This window comes from Patiria miniata, unplaced genomic scaffold (assembly GCF_015706575.1).
Source record: "Patiria miniata isolate m_02_andy unplaced genomic scaffold, ASM1570657v1 HiC_scaffold_3, whole genome shotgun sequence".
Taxonomy (NCBI): Eukaryota; Metazoa; Echinodermata; class Asteroidea; order Valvatida; family Asterinidae; genus Patiria; species Patiria miniata.
The window spans coordinates 1,650,833-1,667,640 of NW_024037069.1; the positions used below are offsets into that span (position 1 = coordinate 1,650,833).

Sequence of the window (16,808 nt, forward strand, 5' to 3'; positions counted from 1 at the left end):
TTTTTTTGTGTGTACACTATACGTATATGGGGATATTCAGTTTCGCTGCGTGGCAACCCGTGGTCCGAATTTTATGTTTTTGGAATCAAGAGATGCGCAAGACTCGAGGCTAAAAAGTCAGAACAGCTCGTCTCGCGAAAAAAAAACCCTCAAGGCTATCGCGGAAAAAGTTGAGGGGGCGGGGTAGATTCCGCCCCGGCCCTTTTAGGGTTAAAAGGAAGGCCTCATTGGCTTATTAATAACAACACCAAAAATGATACATGAATGCGATGCAAAGGAAACATTTCCCATAGGAAATTGTGTCAGAAAAACTCGCAGTGGTAGCATCACAATCGTGACACCCATTGGGTGTTGTTAATATTCATTTCCAGATAAAGATTCAGATTAGGATCAGATTAAAATGGTAATCGGACAATGTGTCATTTACTCATGGTAGTATAGCTTTGTCAACAGTTTCTTCCTTTGGGAGGAATTTCAAATACATGTTAATTTAAAAAGTCTCATTTAACTCGAACAAGGCAAAGACAACACAACTTAAACCCTTCACCGTTATAATTAATCAATTGCGACTTCACCATCCCGAGGCTGTTGGCATTTAGGACTCTGAAATGAAGACCAAAAACAAAACAATAAATGAGGAAAATAAAATCACTTTTTCGGTATTGGTTTAGCTCTATGGAACCGACTTATTGTCGGGCCGCAAATGAGTCGAATTTGTTAAAGCAATAATTCAATAAAGTAAACGTCAGTTGATTTCAGTGTGTCTTTGTTTTATACTCGAGGGAAAATGGCAATTGAAATAAAAAATCTACTTTCGGGGTGAAACACGAATTAGCTCGGGGAATACAGCTTTAAGAACTGGATATTGGATATTGCTTCACAGCAACCTCGTCGGTTGAAAGGAAAGAGAGGGGGCGAAATTATTTTATTCTTGGTCAGTGTGTCCGTTCGTATAAAAAAACGGTATTAACGCTAGATTTTACACTGAAAATTACAGCAATCTTGATTGAATTAAGGTCGAATGTCCACAAAAACGTACTCGACTGGTCCGATGGTTGGAATGCATGCAGTAGATATTCCACTTTTACGTTGGCTTTTTCGTTCATTTCAATGTCCACTAAAACGTGTCAGTACTTCAGGGCTAAATAAGGGTCGTCCAACTTAGCTGCATCCGTTAAAGGGTATAAAAGCTTCAAAAAGAGGAAAATAATCCTGGAAACTTCTCTGCTTGAGCTGCCCCCTACTTGTCAACTGAAGAGCAATGAGAAGAAAAAAAGAAAGTTCAGTGCGTCATTTTGGATAACAAATTTTAACGCTATAGATCTTACACAGAAAATTTCTTACACAGAAAATAAGGAGGTTTATTGAATTAAGGTAGAATTTCCACAACTTCCACGGGGTGCTATAGATTTTTGAATTCAGTTTGTAAATTTTGCTTTAATTTTTTTCTTTCCATTTTGCTCATCTACAATCAGCTGCGACCATAGAGCTATATTAAACTTAATTTAATTGAGCTTTATGGAACCGAGTTATTGTCGGGTCCTAAATAAGTCGAATTTGTTAAAGCAATAATTCAATAAACTAAACGTCGGTTGATTTCGGTGTGTCTTTGTTTTATACTCGAGGGAAAATAGCAATTGAAAAAAAATCTACTTTCGGGATGAAACACGAATTAGCAGGGGGAATACATGTTTCAGACTATATTGATGCAAACTTAAACAAACAGACTTGTCAACTGAAGAGCAATGAGACGGAGAACATGTTGACTGTTCACTTTTTATGTTCACTGCGTTACAGATGCGTGCCCCGTGCTCTTTATAAAGGAAACGGGACACACTGTTGCTTTCCAGTGATTCTATTTTAAAATAGGGTTCCATTGGCTTCAAGGTGAGTCAATTACAGTAAATCCCATTTTTGAAACACCCCCCCCCAAAAAAAAAAAAAATTCCTCATATTGATATTGAATAATTATCGGAAATTTACGTCTTGGTAACAAAAACACCCCTATAAAGACTGCTATGTCAATTTTTCGGGAGAAGTGAAATGTACCTTCAACATTTGCCATTCTCTTCTTAAAACGTATGCACTCGCCCCCCGTGGGAGTGGGTGCTGGCACACAGAGCCAGCCGGGAGGGCACTGGTACGGCCATTGATTATTGATGTCACAGACTGAGAATAAAACAATCGGATTGAAATATGAAGTTAATCGCAATATTATACAATGCATCGGCACATTGGAAGTGTGTTGAATGTGAACATTAAATCTGATTAACAGGAAAATTAAGAAGAAATCAATTGCAAAAACTTACGATCTTGTTTGACACCAAACTCGTCGGCTGAAAAGAAAGGAAGAAAGAGAGAGGGAAGTACATTTTATTCCTGATCAGTGCGTCGGTTTGGATGAAAAAAAGTGTCAACACTAAATCTTACACAGATAATTACAAGGATCTTTATTGAAGTAAGGTCGAATGGCCACTAAAACGTGTCAATACTTTACTACTGGTCCGATTGGTGGATTGTATATTGATGCTAAATATGGATGTGGTTCAACTGAGCTGCATCCGTTTAAAGGAACATACTTCAAAAAAGAGGAAAATAAGCCGAGAAACTACTCCGCTTGAGCTGCCCAAACTTGTCAACTGAAGAGCAATGAAGCGGGAAGATGTTGACTGTGCACCTTTTATGTTCACTGCGTTACAGATGCGTGCCCCGTGCTCTTTATAAAGGAAACGGGACACCCTGTTGCTTTCCAATGATTCTATTTTAAAATAGGGTTCCATTGGCTTCAAGGTAAGTCAATTACAGTAAATCCCAGTTTTGAAACAAAACACCCCCCCCCCCAAAAAAAAATCCTCATATTAATATTGAATAATTATCGGAAATTTACGTCTTGGTAACAATAACACCCCTATAACGACTGTTCAGTCAATTTTTCGGGAGACGTGAAATTTACCTTCAACATTTGCCATTCTCTTCTTAAAAGCCGCGCACTTGCCCCCCGTGGGAGTGGGTGCTGGCACACAGATCGAGTCGGGAGGGCACTGGTACGGCCACCGCTTGACTATTGATGTCAGACTGAGAATAAAGCAATCGGATTGAAATATGAAGTTTATCGCAATATTATACAATGCATCGGTACATTGGAAGCGTGTTGAATGTGAACATTTAATTTGATTAACAGGAAAATTAATGGATTAGCCTATAGATCGTGGTTTCTTGGTTGATGACTCATCAAAAACTTAACTTTCCGTCCAAGAAATGACAAAATAAACAATAAACTATTCGAAAAACAATGAAGCGATCATCAGCATTCCTTAAAGTTCAGTTTTTCAAATACTCTTGTTAAGAACAAACAGATACGTTACCCCATTTTCATATTTATTTTTGGAAATAACTGCAACTCCTGCAGAACCTGTGGATATTTTTAGTTTGGACCGGCCGGCCGGCCCCCCCAATTTGAGACCTTTGATGACATGCATACACCCGGTTCCTGTGTTGGGCTATCAGAGGCAAAGAACAAAATTACAATTTAATCTTGATATTGTGTAATGAAAAGACACGTCCTCTCTATCACAAGAGTCGATTAAATGTCATTTCCTATAATTATTCTTATCAGTAAAAGGTAATTTGGAAATATTTACCATGAAATCAGTAACTCAAAATTAATCTTTTCGACTTTACAGTTAATATTAAAACAAAGTATTTTACACTAAATATTCAGTTGAGACCCCCCTCCACCGTTTTGTGTAATCCCGTTTGACCCCCAAACCCCCTCTGGAACCGCGCCCGGTGTTTCATCATTTTTACACCATTTCCCGTTTTCTTCGAATCACCCCGAACCCTTCCAAATCCCATCGGCATGAACGTCGCCGGAATTTTGTCCAGAGGCAGCTATGATTACTTGACACTTGGGGTGCTGTTGAACTGTAAACGGAGACGTATCATAGAGCACGGATCTGACATTTTAAGGCCCAGTTTTGTCAAAAATCCACAAAAAAAACAGCATAAAATGACCTGGACTATCTTGTTCTCCACCCCCCGGCCCTACACAAGTGAAAATATCCTTTTTTTTGCTATCCCGCATTATAAAATGCAAGGACAAAAATTCCAATGCAGTAATTAGTTCCCTTATCATTTCAGGGGAGAAACCTGCTGGTACATCATCCAAGACGCTTTGGATCCCTGGGATCTTCACTTGGCGTCGGCTATATCCATGCATGATAATCTACAAAGCCTTGTAATTATTTGACTGCATGGGTAAAGTCCTCTTTTTATTTCCTAAAGTAGAATTTGAACCATTCATTAAAACAAGTGATTGAAACAAAATGAATACGGCGCGAGAGAATATATGAACGTACAAAATAATATTCGAGTTAAAAAAGTATGCTTGTGCTCTAACAAACTTTGAATTTGTATGTTAGGCCCCCCCCCCCCCCTAAGTCTCCGGTTTCTGGTATGCGCACGCGTCGCCGTAGCCATGCGCGTCGGCAAAATGAAAAAGTTTTTTTTTCAATGAAAGATGATGTCTCAAAACCGCCAAACTCACTGGTTTGACTGGAATACTGCTGCTGCACGATTTTAACGTGTTTTTAGATGGGGTTATGATCGAGAATAAGCTTTATGTGGCCTCTCTGGACTCCCATATATTTGCACTAAGTTTAGTCAGGCACCATTTGCAGTCATCAGCCGACATTTGGAGCAAAAAAGTCAGGTAAAAAAAAAAAAAGCCGCGTCGCCGCACCACTATAGCTCCATACCAGAAACCGGAGACTTTTTTTTTTGGCCTTACTGATATCAGGGATTTTTTTTCTCCCGATTTGAGGAGTCTGCAGCCCTCGCAAATGGACGTTTCTGTTTTGCGTGTAAATGAAAACGCCCTCCAAAAGCCGAATCATTATCGAGCAGCAAATAATCAATTTTTTTACAGAAATAATTCAATAACTAAACCTCGGTGGACTTCTTCGTTCGATGTCTCATTCGAAATTGAATAACTTATGATGTCGCAAGGAATACAGCAATTGAAAGTTAAATCTTTTACGGGGTCACACTCGAAATACACCTGTAACTGCTTTTGGCTACTTCATCTTCGCAATAACATATTAAAATTAAAAAAAAACTTTTTAAGTATTTTGTTTTGTAGATATGCCTACCCAGCAACAAGGCATTCAAACGACAATTTTGTATATCAAGAGTTTTCTAGTGGCGTATCTAAGGCTTACCCCCACTCATGGCCTATGCCCTCCCCGTGAATCCCCCCCCCCCCCCTCACCTTCTTAGAATTTAGGGGGGGGGGGGGCTAAAAGGAGCGTTGATATTGTAAAAACAGTTGAGTGCCCTCCTCCAGAAAATGAGGTCCAATTGGATCCCCATCGATGCATCAGTCACTCCTATTGTATTTCTGTTGCAAATCTGTCAACTGTTTGCGCATTTCAAGACATATTAAACAATTTAGTGTTGGATAGTGTGTGTGGTTTGTAATTTGAATTAAACCTGATATCTCAAGAAAAAATAAAAGTTCATTCCAACTTTTACTTTCTCTTTTAACCCCTCGCCCGCCCTGTCTGTTCCCCCCCCCCCTCGGCTATGGCCCGAACCCAGTTCCAGCAGATTTAGCAACAACACGAATCAAATGTCTGTGCGAGTTGCTGGCAAGATTTCGATCGGCCATGTGTGCCATATTTACATAATCTATTATAACAATCTTTGCATGAAGAACAGAGTCTATATTTCTGCTGCAGTCATCACAACAAAATTAATCAATGAAAGATGCGTTTTCATTGCTAATGTTGAGTTCACCTCGTCCCTTTACAAAACAAGCAGATTCGTATTGCTGTGTTTTGTCCCTAGAAAGACAAGCATTTTTCCATTTTGAGAAATAGAAATCAAAGGACGAATGAAGCCGATGTGTAGGGAAGGAATAAATAATGTACACATTTCAAAATATTTGTAATCCGACAATAATTCAGTTCACACCGGGAGGATTGGTCCCTGCCCCGATCATAATCGATAATATACAGAACGTAAACAAGTCTGCTGAACGGGCGGGTCTATTTGTGCAAAAAGTCGTGCAAATAAAGCGGCCTGAAATACAATGAAATACACTGAAATACAAGCGGCCTAAATGGACCAAAAAAGTTCACTCTTACACAATGTATTACATCCGTATCCCCCTATTTCCCATGCCTGGGAGATTTTGGTATATTTTCATCAATTTGCATCCAAGAAAACTCGTGGAACGGATGCAAAAAGATAATTAGGCTGCCGTTCCATTGTCACTGTCTAATAATCTTTCATTGAACAGGGACCCTCATAAATTAGATCGTTATTGATTAACAAGCACCATATCCAATTACGAGGTAATCCATTCTAGTGAGTTTATGAAAACCAGTGCCCTCGAACACGTCGTTACTTTACTTGTAATTATTGCTGGCAGTGTGTGTCAGCAAAAATTCATAATCATAACACGGGGGGGGGGGGGGGGAACTCTACCACTCCCAAAAATATATTTTGTAAAAAGTGCCCTTCTTTTTTACGCAAGTGCCCTTATTTTGTACACAAGTGCCTTTTTTGTCACCAGCGGGCTTTTTTTTAGTGCACAGCAAGATTGGACTTTTTTTGCAGGATAACAGGGGCAGATAAATGCACACAAGACTATGAGGATCGTGGTAACTAATTCTGCATTCTGTGTATTTTTTTTCTGGCAATCGAAAAGAGATGGAACTTTCGTTCATTTTCATACACGAGACACCCAAAACACTTCGCTTTGTAAAGTTTTTTTCTTCAAAATATTAAAACTTCATAGCACGATGCTCTCTTCAAATTTGCTGGTACCCCGCTATGCTTTTGCTCGCATATAATGATTTTTTTCTCGTAAGAAAATTCGGCAAATCTTGATGTGCACATACGTAGTTGGAATACCGAACTCGCCTATTGTGCCGCCCTGAAAAGCGCCACCTATTGTATTATATATAGTACCCATGATCATCCGGTTGAACAACGCCCCCATTTTCGAAATGACTGCCATTGCTTGTTATTCTACCTATTTTTTTTTTTTCAAACGACATAGGCGATGACCCTATGCTCGGTAGCCGCTATCTTTCTTATAACATACTCTGTCTGTGTGCCAAATGCCATTCTTGTATCACCAAAGGCTCAATCCCTCCACATATCTACCGAACTATCTTTGGCGATAGTCATTTTGAAATAGTTTTATGTCGGGAAAAAATGAATTGCAATAGTGCAGTTTTGGACACCATTCCATATAAGAACGAAAAGATACTTCATGTTTAGGCTTTCAAACCTAATTATTGTCTCATTCAAAAGTGAATAACCTTCATGTCGCTAGGAAAACAGCAATTGAAAATAACATCTTTTTTCGGGGTCACACTCGAAATACACCTGTACCTGCTTTCGGCTACTTCATCTTCGCAATAACATATTAAAATAAGAAAAATATAGTTGAAGTATTTTGTTTTGAAGATAAACCCACCCAGCAACAAAGCATTCAAACGACAATTTTGTGTATCAAGAGTTTCCTGGTGGCGTATATAAAGGCTTACCCCACTCATGGCCTATGCCCCTCCCCCGTGAATCCCCCACCTTCTTAGAATTTTGGGAGGTTCAACGGAGCGTTGATCTTGTAAATATAGTTGAGTGCCCTCCTCCAGAAAATGAGGCCCCTTAAATTGGATCCCATCAGTCACTGCCATTTATATTTCTGTTGCAAATCTTTAAACTGTTTGCGCATTTCAAGACAAATTTAAACAATTTAGTGTTGGATTTTGTGAGTGTGTGGTTTGTAATTTGTATAAAACCTGATATCAAAAAAAAAAAAGTTTATCCAACTTCTACTTTCTCTTTTAACCCCTCGCCCGCCCGCCCTGTCTGTCTGCTTTCCCCACTTTTCTCGGCTATGGCCCGAAAACAGTTCCAGCCGATTTAGCAACAACACGAATCACATGTCTGTTCGGGTTGCTGGCGAGATTTCGATCGGCCATGTGCGCCATATTAATTTCGTATAATCTATTCAATTATTTGCATGAAGTCTATATTTCTGCTGCAGTCATCACAACAAAATTAATCAATCGAAGATGCATTTTCCTTGCTTTTTTTGAGTTTAACCTCCTTCCAGGCTCGGATCCGGGGGGGGGGGGGGTTAAAAAGAAACAGCTATGTCAAAAAAACAAATTCACAGAAATTCATTACAAATAATGCAAACACCCCCCCTGCTCTGACATCCAAAAAATGATACTGGTAATAATGTCCGCCTTTGCACAAAATACTGACAGAGCCAGCTTGGTTAGGGTGTATATGTACACTATTCTGCAATATAGTGTTAATAATCGTCGGATTTGAACAGCGCCCCCATTGAAAGTATGGTACGAGCCCCCGCCCCCTTTCAAAGGACAAATCTGCGATGACCCTACAACCGATATCTTTTTTATCACATACTCTGACTGTGTGCCAAAATGCCATACTTGTATCATATCATCAAATGCACAATCCCTCCACATTGGCCTATCTGCCACCCTACATACTTGGCGATAGTCATTTTGAAATACTTTTATGTCGGAAAAAATGAATTAAAATGAATTGTAATCGTGTAGTTTAGGACCCAGTTCAGTATAAAAACGAAAAGACACTTCATGTTTAGGATTTCAAACCTAAATATTTGGCGATGATCATAGAAGCGTAATATCTTCTGGATATATAAGTGCAGGGCTTTGATTAATCACAAATAAGCTTTGAACGGAACTTGTAAAAAAAAATAGAGGTGTCCTCAACTACACGATTACCGAATGAATTTGGACTGCGGAGAATTCGCTGAAGTCAACCCATATCATCTGGTTCAACCAGAAGAGGACGACTAATACTCGGTGTGATTCATGATCCCCCTTCTCTCAACAATTACATTTGTCAAATATTAATTATAGAAAGTCAGATGAGCAAAAGAGGAAAAGCGCTCTCTGGCGTGAAAATGACCCCCAACCTTCAACGACTGACAGGGAAACGTTTTGCCCTTGGTGAACAATGTGTGTATTGTTGGACAATTAGTATAATTTTATATAAAAAGCCAAAAGGTTTTTTCGGTGATTAAAAAAAAATAACGACGTGAACTAAAAAAACAGCCCTGAAAGTGCTCTGAGGGCATGCAAATCGTGAATTGGCAGGCGTAGGCAATTTCGGGCCTATTTACTGGCCTTCACCCCTTCATTTAGCAAAACCTTGCAATTTTCAACCAGGCCACATTTCAGGCAAAAGGAAGGACCCATGAATCATATTTCATAAAACAAATGTCTAAACAGGCTTGAACATTCAACAGCTTGTACGCCTCGCTGTGTAATGAAGTTTACATTAAGATTTCCCGCTCTCTAATTGGAGTCTAAATTCCCTCTTAGGTTTAAACTATGTTACCTCGCAGCTCCTTACGTAGCCGGGCGCGATTTTTTTTTTCCCAAACGAGATCGGACAATATCAAGAGAGGGCGCTCTTTCTGCGTTATGTATATTCATGATGTCCAGGCTTTAGAGAATAACAAGGAATAATGGTGTTTAAATCTCCGACGATTGACCCGGATTTGTGGACGGGTTGGAAGTAGTCCTGACTTCTAATCAGGTCATCCGAGTTCGATCCCCAGTGAGCGTTGTTCACGTCCTCTCATTTTACCTTAAATAACTAAAGTGGAGAAGGAACATTTCTCACAAGACGTAAAAGCCTATCTTGGGTTGTTGTGGAGAACAAGGCATTATATATGCATGTAATGGACCAATCAGAAGATGGAAGGCGGTTGTTGTTTGAAAAAAAGAAAGATTCGCGGGGGGGGGGGGACACCCCCTACAAATTCTCAGTGTCCATCAAGGATCCAAATTTTGCCCTTCACCAGAAAATTGTCATTATGAGAAAGAGCGACCTCACTGTAACTGCATCATCATGGAGGCAGCCATTTTTAATTAAAGGTTGCGCAGACCAGTAAATAGACTGACATAGACCTCAGTGCAATTACGCGCACTTTCCAAAATTATTGAGACACACTTCGAATTTAATTTTTTTTCATCATCTTTAATTTTATCATCTTACGAATCTTTAATTTTGTATGACTTTTAGGAGAAAAATTCCATCCAAAGATGATCACCTTTGTGTGATCTTAACAAAAAGATACAACACTATTGTTAAACACTCAGAAAAAATACCAAGTCAGGTTACATTCGGTCAAAATAATACTTTTCGTGTCAAAGCGATACTTGTCCAGGTCGCAATGATACTTCTCTCGATCAGTTTTTTGGATCATTTGACCCGGAACATTTTCAATGAGACCCGGGAAGGTATCATATGGCTCGCATTCCGGGTGAAATTAGCCTTTCGCCAAGGCTATTGTGGCTTAAGGCTAATACAGCACGCACGAGTGGCGAAGCCACGATGCTTTTTCTAACTTGTTTTGTTGAATTATTCATATTTTTTATGCAAATAAGTAGAGTGCTGAAAGGTTAACCAATCACAACGCAGATTTTGCCGAGTTGCGTCCATTTGTGAAAGAAGGGTGATTTTCGAAAAAACGTAAGAGGAAATAACTAAACAAAATAAGTTCATACACTAAAATAATTTCTTGAAATGCTTATATAAGTAAAATTGTAATAAGATAATGAAAGAACCATTGCGCAGTCACGATCTCGTGGAAAATGAACACTAGACTCGCTTTTTTTTTTTAATTTTGTGTCAGCATCCGGGGTGCGCGCGCGCCTGGGTTGAAGCCACGTGCGCCCTAAAAGGCTAATGACCCTTTTAGGGTAGCAAAAATCGAGATTACAAAGAAAAACGTAAGAAAATCTTGACAAGTTGGAAAAGGCCTCGTGGATTTGCTACTCGCGTGTGTGGTCTCCCGCCCCAGTCGTTTCGTCCCGCCCCAGTCGTTTCGTCCCGCCCCAGTAGTTAAACCACGATGGACTTGGCGAAAGGCTAGGGTCAAATGTGATCAGGGACTTTTTAGACTGAATAGACAACATTTTACAGGCGAACAAATTATGCTTGAAGATGGCGATCGAAGCCACATATTTCATGCTCCAGCCAGCTCAGTTAGTACATTGCTCGGTTGGCTTTACACGACAACGGCAACTTTGCTAACTTCTACAGTTTCTACAATTATTTAAAAGGACATATTTATATGTGACCAATAAAAACCCAGGCTACAACGAGATAACTTTAGTCGCAGGAGCTCATACCATGCCAACAGCATTTATTCAACAGAAATCTTAAATGTGATTACATTTGAACGAATTAAAACCCACCACCTAGAATGACTTTTCATGCGTTTGTTTAGTTCAGATATTAGCGTATGATTTTCCATTAGCCTACATCGCAAGTTTAACCCTAAAAGGGCCGGGTTATTATCCCAGCCGGAATCAAACATCTCTCTAAGATCTCAGCCATCGAGTGACGAACAATTATGAAACTTGGAACACGCATAGAACAACTTATCGTAAACATACCCAAGAAATGTTATGACTATAGGTCAAAGGGTTTTGGAATTATGGCTAATTAATTATTCATATGTACGAATAGTAATTCTGCTTTTTGTGTGTACACTATACGTATATGGGGATATTCAGTTTCGCTGCGTGGCAACCCGTGGTCCGAATTTTATGTTTTTGGAATCAAGAGATGCGCAAGACTCGAGGCTAAAAAGTCAGAACAGCTCGTCTCGCGAAAAAAAAATTCAAGGCTATCGCGGAAAAAGTTTGAGGGGGGGGGTGGATTCCGCCCCGGCCCTTTAGGGTTAAAAGGAAGGCCTCATTGGCTTATTAATAACAACACAAAATGATACATGAATGCGATGCAAAGGAAACATTTCCCATAGCAAATTGTGTCAGAAAAACTCGCAGTGGTAGCATCACAATCGTGACACCCATCGGGTGTTGTTAATATTCATTTCCAGATAAAGATTCAGATTAGGATCAGATTAAAATGGTAATTTTGACAATGTGTGATTTACTCATGGTAGTATAGCTTTGTCAACAGTTTCTTCCTTTGGGAGGAATTTCAACTACATGTTAATTTAAAAAGTCTCATTTAACTCGAACAAGGCAAAGACAATACAACTTAAACCCTTCACCGTAATAATTAATCAATTGCGACTTCACCATCCCGAGGCTGTTGGCATTTAGGACTCTGAAATGAAGACCAAAACAAAACAATAAATGAGGAAAATAAAATCACTTTTTCGGTATTGGTTTAGCTCTATGGAACTGACTTATTGTCGGGCCGCAAATGAGTCGAATTTGTTAAAGCAATAATTCAATAAAGTAAACGTCAGTTGATTTCAGTATGTCTTTGTTTTATACTCGAGGGAAAATGGCAATTGAAATAAAAAATCTACTTTCGGGGTGAAACACGAATTAGCTCGGGGAATACAGCTTTAAGAACTGGATATTTGATATTGCTTCACAGCAACCTCGTCGGTTGAAAGGAAAGAGAGGGGGCGAAATTATTTTATTCTTGGTCAGTGTGTCCGTTTGTATGAAAAAACGGTATTAACGCTAGATTTTACACTGAAAATTACAGCAATCTTGATTGAATTAAGGTCGAATGTCCACGAAAACGTACTCGACTGGTCCGATGGGTGGAATGCATGCAGAAGATATCCACTTTTACGTTGGCTTTTTCGTTCATTTCAATGTCCACTAAAACGTGTCATTACTTCAGTGCTAAATAAGGGTCGTTCAACTTAGCTGCATCCGTTAAAGGAATAATAGCTTCAAAAAGAGGAAAATAATCCTGGAAACTTCTCTGCTTGAGCAGCCCCCTACTTGTCAACTGAAGAGCAATGAGAAGAAAAAAAAGAAAGTTCAGTGCGTCATTTTGGATAACAAATTTTAACGCTATAGATCTTACACAGAAAATTTCTTACACAGAAAACAAGGAGGTTGATTGAATTAAGGTAGAATTTCCACAACTTCCACGGGGTGCTATAGATTTTTGAATTCAGTTTGTAAATTTTGCTTTAATTTTGTTCTTTCCATTTTGCTCATCTACAATCAGCTGCGACCATAGAGCTATATTAAACTTAATTTAATTGAGCTTTATGGAACCGAGTTATTGTCGGGTCCTAAATAAGTCGAATTTGTTAAAGCAATAATTCAATAAACTAAACGTCGGTTGATTTCGGTGTGTCTTTGTTTTATACTCGAGGGAAAATAGCAATTGAAAAAAAATCTACTTTCGGGATGAAACACGAATTAGCAGGGGGAATACATGTTTCAGACTATATTGATGCAAACTTAAACAAACAGACTTGTCAACTGAAGAGCAATGAGACGGAGAACATGTTGACTGTTCACTTTTTATGTTCACTGCGTTACAGATGCGTGCCCCGTGCTCTTTATAAAGGAAACGGGACACACTGTTGCTTTCCAGTGATTCTATTTTAAAATAGGGTTCCATTGGCTTCAAGGTGAGTCAATTACAGTAAATCCCATTTTTGAAACATCCCCCCCCCAAAAAAAAATCCTCATATTGATATTGAATAATTATCGGAAATTTACGTCTTGGTAACAAAAACACCCCCCTATAAAGACTGCTATGTCAATTTTTCGGGAGAAGTGAAATTTACCTTCAACATTTGCCATTCTCTTCTTAAAACGTATGCACTCGCCCCCCGTGGGAGTGGGTGCTGGCACACAGAGCCAGCCGGGAGGGCACTGGTACGGCAATTGATTATTGATGTCACAGACTGAGAATAAAGCAATCGGATTGAAATATGAAGTTAATCGCAATATTATACAATGCATTGGCACATTGGAAGTGTGTTGAATGTGAACATTAAATCTGATTAACAGGAAAATTAAGAAGAAATCAATTGCAAAAACTTACGATCTTGTTTGACACCAAACTCGTCGGCTGAAAAGAAAGGAAGAAAGAGAGAGGGAAGTACATTTTATTCCTGATCAGTGCGTCGGTTTGGATGAAAAAAAATGTCAACACTAAATCTTACACAGATAATTACAAGGACCTTTATTAAGGTAAGGTCGAATGGCCACTAAAACGTGTCAATACTTTACTACTGGTCCGATTGGTGGATTGTATATTGATGCTAAATATGGATGTGGTTCAACTGAGCTGCATCCGTTTAAAGGAACATACTTCAAAAAAGAGGAAAATAAGCCGAGAAACTACTCCGCTTGAGCTGCCCCAACTTGTCAACTGAAGAGCAATGAAGCGGGAAGATGTTGACTGTTCACTTTTTATGTTCACTGCGTTACAGATGCGTGCCCCGTGCTCTTTATAAAGGAAACGGGACACACTGTTGCTTTCCAATGATTCTATTTTAAAATAGGGTTCCATTGGCTTCAAGGTAAGTCAATTACAGTAAATCCCAGTTTTGAAACAAAACATCCCCCCCCAAAAAAAAATCCTCATATTAATATTGAATAATTATCGGAAATTTACGTCTTGGTAACAATAACACCCCTATAACGACTGTTAAGTCAATTTTTCGGGAGAAGTGAAATTTACCTTCAACATTTGCCATTCTCTTCTTAAAAGCCGCGCACTTGCCCCCCGTGGGAGTGGGTGCTGGCACACAGATCGAGCCGGGAGGGCACTGGTACGGCCATTGATTATTGATGTCACAGACTGAGAATAAAGCAATCGGATTGAAATATGAAGTTCATCGCAATATTATACAATGCATCGGTACATTGGAAGCGTGTTGAATGTGAACATTAAATCTGATTAACAGGAAAATTAAGAAGAAATCAACTGCAGAAACTTACAAAAATATTGTTTGACACCAAACTCGTCGGCTGAAAAGAAAGCAAGAAAGAAAGTTCAGTGCGTCCATTTGGATAACAAATTGTAACGCTAGATATTACACAGAAAATTTCTTACACAGAAAACAAGGATCTTTATTGAATTAAGGTAGAATTTTCACAACTTCCACGGGGTGCTATAGATTTTCGAATTCAGTTTGTAAGTTTTGCTTTAATTTTGTTCTTTCCATTTTGCTCATCTACAATCAGCAGCGACCATAGCCTTTCACCAGGCCATCGTGGTTTAACTTGCCCGCATTCAAAGCGGCGAAACAAAAACAAAACAAAAAACAAAAACGAGAAATAGAAAGAAAATGTTACCTTCGTTAGTTTCGGCCGCGAGGACAGAGCCCAGGCACACCAGAACGACCAAGCAGATATAAGCCTTCATCTTGACTGCATAAAGATACGGTAACCCAGAATAATACAAATATACACAACAAGAACGGTACTAGTTCCATATACCTGCATGCATCGGGCATCAATGGGTTTCCTGCCATGTTGTCTTAATCATGATAATGCCAGAGGTGTAATGACTCAGTTTAGCTGGTGGTTAACAAGATAAATTGAAATCTGTATCTGCAGATATCTTGATCTACAAATTCCGAAAACGCGACTCCAGCATCTATGGCGTCAAATCAAATGATTTAAAGAGAGCTATTGGACTGAACGAATATCAGGTTAACGATCAACGTAAATACACTTGTGACTTAATACATGTTCACAATGGAAACTGAATCACCTAGTACACGGTGCAAAAGCTGACGAAATCCCCGAAAGGTACCAAAATCCATCCATCGCTGTGCGCGCAGGTCAACTCAAATTTTCTTCGTGCTCTCATATTGGACGGATTTTGTACGCAGACACTCGCCGGTGCGTGCAAATGTAATTTAATGTTGCAGAGGATGGACTTTTCACAATCTAGCTTTGCAGCGAACATGAACGAGATCAGCGGTGACTAGCAGACTCGGAGGACGGCGGGAACGTGGAAAACCTACCACCGTACTCGCGGGTGCATTATTCTCACGATGGCTTAAAATAGAGCTCGTCCAGAACTGGCACCCATAGGAAAGCGCGCGTTAGCAATCGTCGACGTCATCATGTCTAGGGTCTATTCCCTAAATGAATTCGTTCGAATAGCTTCCCCGAGTTAACTCGGATAAAGGCAGATGGTAATTCGGATAGAATCAACAGAAACCGGTTGAAACCAACCGAACAAACCAGTTATAACTGGTAGTTCTGATGGAATCAGCAGGAACCAGTTGAAACCAACTGAACAAACCAATAATAACTGTACGTAGTTCTGATGGAATAAGCAGGAACCAGTTGAAACCAGTTGAACGACCGAGTAATAACTGGTCATTCTGATGGAATCAACAGGAACCAGTTGAAACCACTTGAACGAACCAGTTACCTACTGGTAATTCTTATGGAGTCGTGTATTGGTCGTGACAGGCCTGTAAGACGAACGTTTTGGCATCTTATACAGATAAGCTAACACAATGCAAGCTGTCGCGTCGTTTTAGCCGTGAAAGGTAGGGCGGATTTCGACGATGGATTGAAAATACTGACAAAGTAAGCTACTTACATGAAGTTGATGCTGTTGTGCTCCTGAAGTAGAGATAAGCTTGCTAGTTGACGACAATCGCCGGAATGACTATTTGAAGAACGAAACAGACTTTTTATACTTTTTGGATGTAAATGGACGGTGCAGAGCTTACGATAGTGGTATCGAAGGACCGATAGCGTGTGAGGAGAATCAGCAGACGTTCGTGATTGGCTGAAAATTATAAGATGTGAACTCCATTGAAACACCGATCCATTGACACGATTTCTTTACCAGTTACAGCTGCGATTAAATATTGACATGCGTGCACTTAAAGTCCGCCATGCGTGCGCGTGCGTTTGACGCACGAGCTGGAACATGCAGTGTGGCATTGGATGGGGTCACGTGTTGTTGCCCACGTGTTCAGTGGGCGGGGCTTAATGGATTAGCCTATAGATCGT

The 16,808-nt window shown here is 39.7% G+C and overlaps 1 protein-coding gene across 4 annotated transcripts; it reads right to left on the reverse strand.

Annotated features, from left to right (window-relative positions):
* Positions 1–410: 410 nt before the first annotated feature.
* LOC119738867 lies at positions 411–16,593 on the reverse strand. Of its 4 annotated transcripts, none has more exons than XM_038213843.1 (8): positions 16,390–16,589; positions 15,123–15,197; positions 14,766–14,795; positions 14,544–14,625; positions 2,954–2,991; positions 2,310–2,336; positions 2,050–2,169; positions 411–603 (listed from the first exon to the last, which is right to left on the reverse strand). In XM_038213843.1, exons 2-8 carry the CDS (start codon positions 15,190–15,192, stop codon positions 596–598), a joined length of 375 nt encoding a protein of 124 aa, XP_038069771.1. In that variant the 5' UTR covers positions 15,193–15,197; positions 16,390–16,589; the 3' UTR covers positions 411–595. The 4 variants fall into 4 exon arrangements, with proteins under 4 accessions (XP_038069771.1, XP_038069769.1, XP_038069770.1 ...); XM_038213841.1 differs by lacking the exon at positions 411–603 and adding an exon at positions 1,189–1,251 and having other exon boundaries at positions 16,390–16,593; XM_038213842.1 differs by lacking the exons at positions 411–603; positions 2,050–2,169; positions 2,310–2,336; positions 2,954–2,991 and adding exons at positions 11,798–12,162; positions 13,604–13,723; positions 13,864–13,890 and having other exon boundaries at positions 14,506–14,625; positions 16,390–16,538.
* Between the last annotated feature and the right edge of the window lie 215 nt (positions 16,594–16,808).